Here is a 7640-nt window from a genome sequence, read left to right as displayed (position 1 = left end):
CCCTTTTATTATTTGCTCTTTTTCTTTTCTTTTTCTCCTTTATTTTTCTTTTTTTTTCATAATTTTTCTTTCGTTTTGCTTTTCTCAAGGCATATGATTAAGGTATTGAATGCATGAACATATTCTTAACATTCTTTCACATTTTCATAAAGATATACAACATCCAATTCTTAAACCAAACATTTCCAAACCCACTTTTTCCCGTACTTAATTCATGAGCACTCTCACTAGTCTAAGCTAACCAAGGATTCAAATTTAAGGACATTATTGTTTTTCACTTAGAGTTAGTGATGAGCTAAAGTAAAGAACAAAGGGGTATAATAGGCTCAAAACTGGTTTGCAAGGGATAATGAAAGGTAAGGCCATATGGGTATGTAAGCTCAGTGAAACAAAGGCCTCAATCATATAAGTGCATGCATACATCAAACAATGGAAATATATAATTAAGCAAGACAAAAATCACAATTTTAGAGAGAAAAAAACACACCAAAAGTAAAATATTGGTTGATAAAGTGCAACCAATCAATTAGGCTCAAAATCTCACTAGGTTGTGTGTTCAAGCTCTAAACCATGTTCCAGTATAATATTTCTTCAGACAAGTTTATCAAAAATTTTAAATCAAATTAGTGAAATGTTATAAAAAGTTTCTTGAAAAAGAAAATATTACTTTAACCAAGTGTTGGTAAAATATGCACAAAATCAAACAAATATGCAATCAAACATGCAAATACAACAATAAACAAACAAAGAAAATAAAACATTGGTGTTTGAAAAGGAAATGACTAACCCACGGAGATAGGTATCGACCTCCCCACACTTAAAGATTGCACCGTCCTCGGTGTATGTAGAGATGTATAAGTGGACAGGTTGCTCCAACTAACGCTTTTCTCTAAGGATTGTGCAGATGGACTTGTCTGTCTCTCCATTTATAAGCTTTCCCTTTTCCTTCTTTGGTGGCCATCCTGAAAGAAGAGGAAAAGAAGAAAAGTAACCCAGAAATAAAGATAAGAAAATAAATAAAGTATGGGTGGGTTAATGCCAAATAATAAGGGTTTCAATTACATGGTAGCTACAATATGCAAGTGAGAAAACAATAGAAGCACATGGCATACCAGTGGTGCAAAATTTGCAACAATGGGGGAGAGAGATTTGGTAATGAAAGATAGTGTAAGTACATAGCAATGCAAATAGAATACAAGTATCATAAAAGATTAACATTGACTTATGAATAATAATACCCAATCAGAATAAAATAAGTCATGAAGCACCAAAATAATACCAGAAAAGATACAACAGTTGAAAAGAAAATTTAACACCAATGGAAAAATAATAAATTTAGAAAAGAAAATAAAAATATGCACAAAATTAAAATGCAATGAATGAAAGTATGCAAATAGATTAAGTAAAATAGAATGGAAAAGAATAAGGATGAGAAGTTAAAGGAATGAAGAAGAAGAAGAAAGTAAGAAAGAAGGAAGAAAGAATAAGAAAAGATAGAAGAAAGAAGAAAGAATGATAATAGAAAGATAAGTAGGATTAGAGAAGAAAATATAGGAATTCTGGCGCTGATCTGGATAATCTGTGCGTCGCATGCGACGCGGACGCTTGGAGCACGCGATCGCGTGGTGTGTGATAAATTCAGGTGACGCAGATGCGTGGGTCACGCGATCGCGTGACCTGATTTGTGCTATTGGCGCGAGTGCAACCTCGCGTACGCACAACTCTCTATTTTATACGCATTTTTCCAAAAATCTAGGTGACGCGTGCGCGTGGGTGATGCGATCGCGTGAATGGCCATATTTTGAAAACGACGAGGACGCGTGGGGCACACGTTCGCGTGATAGGCTTGTGCTTCTAGCATCATTCCAGCCCAGCTCCATCATAACTCTCTGCCATACACCTCTTTACGTCGATTTTGTGAGGCCACGCGTTTACGTGGGTGACGTGGTCGCGTGTGAGGCTCTTTTTTAGAATGATACAGACGCGTCATTGATGCGGTTGTGTGGGCATGCTTGTGCCTAAGGCACGCCTCCAGCCACGCTCTCGCGTGACTCTCTGCTTCCTTTCTTCTCGTGTCCAAGGCACATATGACGCAGACGCGTCGCGAGCATTTTTTTTAATGCAGTATGCAGAATGCAGATGATTATGTAGAAATTATGAATGAACACGAATGAAAATAAAATAAAATAAAACTAAGAACAAAAAGGAAAGAATATACCATGGTGGGTTGTCTCCCACCTAGCACTTTTGGTTTAAGTCCTTAAGTTGGACGTTTGGTGAGTTCCCTGTTATGGTGGCTTGTGTTTGAACTCATCCAGGAATCTCCACCAATGTTTGTAATTCCAATGGCCTCCGGGATCCCAAACTAGGCGTAGAAAGCCTTCAAGCAAGTTAAAGCACGTGACAAGGCCCCAAGAGTGTTGATTGCTAGACTGAATTCTGGGGTCCCAAACCTTGCTTTTGCACCCGTCTTCTTGTTGACCATCTTTGTTCCAACCGGGTGGTAAGTAATCCAGATTCTCACTGTAATACCCAAACAACTTTCTAGACCCATTCAATTGAGAGTTATACCAACCTTTGTACTTCAATTTGGAGCATGCAACCATATTGAACCTTGCATGACAATTCCTATTACTAACCATCTCCCGCTTGCTCATATAGCCATAAAGAGCTCTAAGTTGTCCATCCATCTCAAGCAAAGCATATTCAAGTGGGCTAATTAAGCTTAGAGATGAAAGATTTACCCACTTGAATGAAGGAATGGATGGTGATGGCTTTGGGGGAGAGGTCTCCAACAACTTTGGCAAGGTGATTTCCAACTCCATTCCCTTGAGCTCTTCCTTGACAACTTCCAACTCCTTGCAAGCATCTTCAATTTCAACCTCTTCCTCTTGGTAGCTTTCTTCCAATTCGATCTCTTCTTGATTGTTTACCAAGGGCATGTGAGGTTGTGCTTCTTCTTCTTTAATCTCCATGTCAAGTCCAATGGGAGAGGTTTCAAATATAGATAAGAATTCATCAATGATTGAATCCATCTCTTGATCATCCCCTTCAAAGTCTTCAACCATGATATGTCTTAGAGGTTGTACACCCTCTTCAACATCAATTTCAAACATCTTGGAAGGAGGCTCTAGGACTTGACTTTCCCATGGAGGTTCAGCATTTCCTAAGTCTTCAACCGCTTCTTCCTCTTCAATAATTACGGCTTCCTCCAGTTGTTCTAGTACAAAATCAAACTCCTCCTTGATGTCTTCCACTTCATGACAATTTTACTCAAGGGTGGTGGTGCATGGATGTTCTTCCATAAAGGGTGGTGGTGCACTAGAGCTTGAGGGCTGAGTATTCGAGGTGGAGGATTGGTCCATGCGGGATATAAGTGCTTGAAGAGTAGAGGTGAGACTAGTGATAGAGGTAAGTGTAGTATGAAGCTCTGTTTGCCCTTGGTGAATGACACTAAGGGTGTTGTTATCCAGTGGAGGTTGGGGTGGATATGGGTTAGGGTCATATGGAGGTGAATGGTGTAAAGGAGCTTGTGAGTATGGTGGTTCAAAGGTGTGTTGGGGAGGTGGTTCATAAGCATATGATGGCGCTTATTGGTAACTACAAGGGGGTCCACGATATCTATCATCTTAGTATGCACCTCGAAATGGCTCCTGACCAAAGTAATTTGGTGGATGTTGGTTGTCACGAAGGGGTCCACCATATCTAATGTCTGGGCATGCATTGTAGGATGATCGTTGTCCATGGTATCTTGGAAGGTGTTGTTGCCGAGAGGATTGATCAGATCCTCGTGGCTCCTTCCAACTTTGATTGTCCCGACCTTGATGTATGTTCATGTTATAGCTTCCATTCCTTCCAACAACATTAGAACCAAACTTGAAACCAGAGGTGTGAGAATTCATAGTAGCAAAAGAAAATAAAAACAAAAACTAATAAAAAAAATTAATGAAAATAAACTCCTAAAACTAGAAACACTGACAACAATATAAGATAAAGATTTAAAAAAGGTTTAAATTTCGAAAAGGTTTGATTTTTAAAATTTTAAATTTAAATTTTCAAATTTGAATTTTGAATTTTGGAATTTAAATATTGAAATTTGAAATTTTATTTTGAAATAAGATAAGATAAGATTTTGAAAAAGATATGATTTTTGAAAAAGATTTGAATTTTGAAATTTAAAACTAAGATAAGATAAGATAAAAATTTTAAAATAAAAATCTGAATTTTTTTTTAATTTTCAAAAAACCCAATTAAAATAAAGAGAAAATATATTTTTGAATTTAATGAGGAAAGAGAAAAATAATAAAATGACACCAAACTTAAAATTTTTAGATCAAGATGAAGAAAACAACCAAGAATAACTTGAAGGTCAAGATGAACACGAAGAACAACTTGAAAATCAAGAAAGAATAAGGAACATTATTTTCGAAAATTTTAATAACTAAATAAAAACAAATAACCTCTTAATTTACGAAAAAGTAAAAATAAAAACAAAAATAAAAACAAATAAACAAGCAAAAAGCAAATATTTACAATAACCAATAATAAGGCACACGTTTGCAATTTCCCGGTAACGGCGCCATTTTGACGATCGAATTCTTGCTAGTAAAGAATTCTATAAAAATAATCGCGTTGTAAGTATAGTTTCTAAACCAACAGAGAATCATTTCGTACAAAAATTTGGTTGTCACAAGTAATAAAACCCAATAAAATTTATAACCGAAGTATTCAAACCTCGGGTCGTCTTCTCAAGGAATTGCAGGGAAGTATGATTTATTATTGGTTATGGAAATTGTATATTTTTTGGTTTTTGAAATAAGGAACAAGTAATTTAAATGGCAAGAAAAATAAATTAATAATTAGAGTAAAAGACATATCGGTCCCTGACCTTTTTAAAATTGAACATTTTCGTCCCTTAGGATTTGAAAATACTTTTAAGCCCCTCACCTTGTAAAATCTAGGACAATTGAACCCCTCCGTTGATTTGGGTTGAAAAACGTCACCGGAGAAGGCTGATGTGGCTGGGGGGAGTGTGAGCTGTCCGTTTAGGTTGCTGAGCTGGAGGGGATACTAAAAATCGAAGGACAGATCGATCCCTCACCCACAAAACGACGTCGTCCCCTTCCCTGAGCCCTATTTGATCGAAAACCTTGGAGGAAGACATGGGTGTTGATGCTGCGATCATCCATGATGAGTGAAGGGAGCTCTTCATGCACAAGACCTGGAGGGGGATCTTCATGCGCTGTGCCAGGAGGATGTGAGCGAGTTGCGATTGCGCCCAAGTGCTACTGCTGCGTCTACGCCATTATGTACAAGTCAAGAACGACTAGTAACCCTAATAGAGTTTTTCTTGAGTGTCCATTATTCAAGGTAAGTGAGCGATTTTTACAATAGTTGGGTTATAGTGTGCTGGGTGTTAATGGGTGATTCACTGAAATTTTGTTCCAGGCTAAAGAACCGTTCTGCCAGTACTTTATCTGGCTGGATGAACATTTGAAAAAAATTAGGGCCGTCGAGTTTGAAGCCTTGGGTGCGGTGGATGAAGCTGAGAGAGTAGCCGTTGAAGAACAGCTGCTTCAAAATCAGGATATTGAGAAAAAAATAGAAGAGTTGGAGAGGAAGCTGTTGTCTATTGAAAGCAAAAAAAAAAATTGAGTTTGTGGCATATAATTGTGATTTGTGTAGTAGTTGTTGTTGCTGTATGTATGTTGAAGGGGTAAAGATGATTGATGTACATGGAATTGGTTGTAATGGAACTTGCCATTGCTGGCTTTTGAATGAAAAGTGTATTAGTGGCTTTTGAATCCATTTTTGTTTTGTATTTAGAACATTCAAACATCATTCCAAGCATTATACAAGATAGTAATTCTGGATAGATTTAAAGCAAAACGTTAGAATGACAATATATCTGATTTAATCCAAAACATAGCTAAACAGCATGAGTTAACTCCAAAATATGATAATTTCTGGTTGGCATGTAAACAAGTTTGCCAAGATTACTCTGCTAATAAGCATTGTCTAATGTCATGCTAATAACTAGCCAAAAAAAAACACATAAATCATGCTGCTCTGTTCACTTCTTATGAGGCTTAAGAATTCTCTTTGTGGCACTGGTAGCTGCTTTCAAGGTCTCCTTCGAGGGTCCCCTGCTAGTGTATCTGCTTTGAGTTTGATGTGTGTGTGGTGTTGGATTTGGTGGTGGATTTGCACTTGTTGGGGGTCAAACAATTGATTGCTTGGGTCTAAAAGTATGTGCAGCAGCATTGGAGTCTGGTTGGTCCATTCTTGGCAGCTGGGATGGAGGTCTGAATGGAGTCTGTGCTGGAGCTGAAGGTTGGGCCATAAATGGTGCAGGAACTGGTGCAAACCCAGCTGCCTCCCCAGTACTAGGTTCAGTCATTTTTTCACCCTGTGATTGATTTTGATCCTATGTAAGAAAGAGATAGCAATGTAACCAAATAGGGTAATTAGTGCTTAACCAGTATCAATTTTGTATTAGTGACTAATAATAAGAAGCATAAAATGGTCCTAAAGCATTTTTGGTGCCGGCTTACCTCTTGTTGAGGGGCTAATTGTGAAAGGGGAAGCAGCACCAGAGCTTGTGAGTTGTCAACTGTCTTCTTGGATTTTTTCTTCTTTGGTTTCCAGTTGGGGTTGCTTGGAGCTCCTTTACAAGTTTTGTAATTATGCCCTTTCTCGTTGCACTTGCTACATGTAACCTGGAAGCTTCTTTTCAGCTTTTCTCCTTGAATATGAGCCTCAGCAGGGTCCTTGTTGCGGTTGTGCACCTTTGGCCTCCCAATAGGCCGTTTGATAGGTGGCGGGGAAGGCCTCAGCTGCTCAGTTGCAGTCCAGAATTCTTCACTAGGAACGGACTTGATGCAATGTGCATATGTCTTGTGAATGGACTCCATACACAACCATGGATGCACATAATCCTCAACCTGGTCATGCCTCTTTCTGATAGCAGCAATAGCATGTATGCACGGCATGCCTGCATAATCAGTAAAAGTTACATGTAAACCAGCATAATTTTACATAAGACAAAAACATATTAGTTGGGCTTAAACTCTTTACCAGTCAATTGCCATGTGTTGCATGAACAGGTGTGTTTGATTAGATCCACATCTACTTTCGTCTTCTTTCTGGTTACCTCAAACCTTTTTCTTTCATTGTCCCCCACCCACTCAGCTATCCACCTACTGCTTAGTTTTATCTTCATCTGCAACCTTTTCTCCTGAACTGGTGCTAGCTTACCACTATGGTGTTCTAACAATCTAATGTGCTTGGTCATCCTTCTCATTAAGTAGCACCTAATCTCCTCACACATTGTCAAAACAGGTTTAACTCTGTATTTTACTACCTTTGCATTGAACACTTCACACATATTATTAGTCAGGTTATCCATCTTGGGTCCATGACTAAAATAGGCTTTAACCTCTGCAGGTAACTCTCACCCTTTTCTTATCATTTTTTATCCACAACAATTCTCTCCCCTCAGCTATGAATATATCTTTGACAACCTCTTTGAAGCCATCTATGGTTGCAAAATTGGTACCCACCTCAAATCTCCCCTCTCCAAATCCATACTCTTCATTAAACACTGGAAATTCATGCTTGTCTCCCTCATCCTCTGAGGA

The 7640-nt window shown here is 38.2% G+C and overlaps 2 protein-coding genes across 2 annotated transcripts; one reads left to right on the top strand and one right to left on the bottom strand.

Annotated features, from left to right (window-relative positions):
- LOC107615519 lies at nt 5188-5655 on the top strand. Its single transcript, XM_016317577.1, has 2 exons — nt 5188-5370; nt 5449-5655. Exons 1-2 carry the CDS (start codon nt 5188-5190, stop codon nt 5653-5655), a joined length of 390 nt encoding a protein of 129 aa, XP_016173063.1.
- Nucleotides 6221-7422, bottom strand: LOC110266828. The gene is made up of 3 exons (XM_021111861.1): nt 7078-7422; nt 6555-6994; nt 6221-6427 (listed from the first exon to the last, which is right to left on the bottom strand). The coding sequence occupies exons 1-3, from the start codon at nt 7406-7408 to the stop codon at nt 6221-6223; spliced, it is 978 nt and encodes a 325-aa protein (XP_020967520.1). The 5' UTR covers nt 7409-7422.

The sequence above is a fragment of the Arachis ipaensis genome, chromosome B09, assembly GCF_000816755.2.
Source record: "Arachis ipaensis cultivar K30076 chromosome B09, Araip1.1, whole genome shotgun sequence".
Classification (NCBI taxonomy): Eukaryota; Viridiplantae; Streptophyta; class Magnoliopsida; order Fabales; family Fabaceae; genus Arachis; species Arachis ipaensis.
Note: the sequence above shows the minus strand (reverse complement) of the source record. Positions and strands in the feature narration are given on the sequence as shown.

Excerpts from the sequence above, each read along its gene's own strand:
- LOC107615519 (XM_016317577.1), top strand. The coding sequence starts at position 5,188 with ATGATGAGTGAAGGGAGCTCTTCATGCACAAGACCTGGAGGGGGATCT. Across the intron at positions 5,371-5,448 it reads TTGAGTGTCCATTATTCAAG|GCTAAAGAACCGTTCTGCCA; the intron begins GTAAGTGAGCGA and ends ATTTTGTTCCAG.
- LOC110266828 (XM_021111861.1), bottom strand. The coding sequence starts at position 7,408 with ATGGATAACCTGACTAATAATATGTGTGAAGTGTTCAATGCAAAGGTA. Across the intron at positions 6,995-7,077 it reads CAACACATGGCAATTGACTG|GCATGCCGTGCATACATGCT; the intron begins GTAAAGAGTTTA and ends CTGATTATGCAG. Across the intron at positions 6,428-6,554 it reads AATTAGCCCCTCAACAAGAG|GATCAAAATCAATCACAGGG; the intron begins GTAAGCCGGCAC and ends TTTCTTACATAG.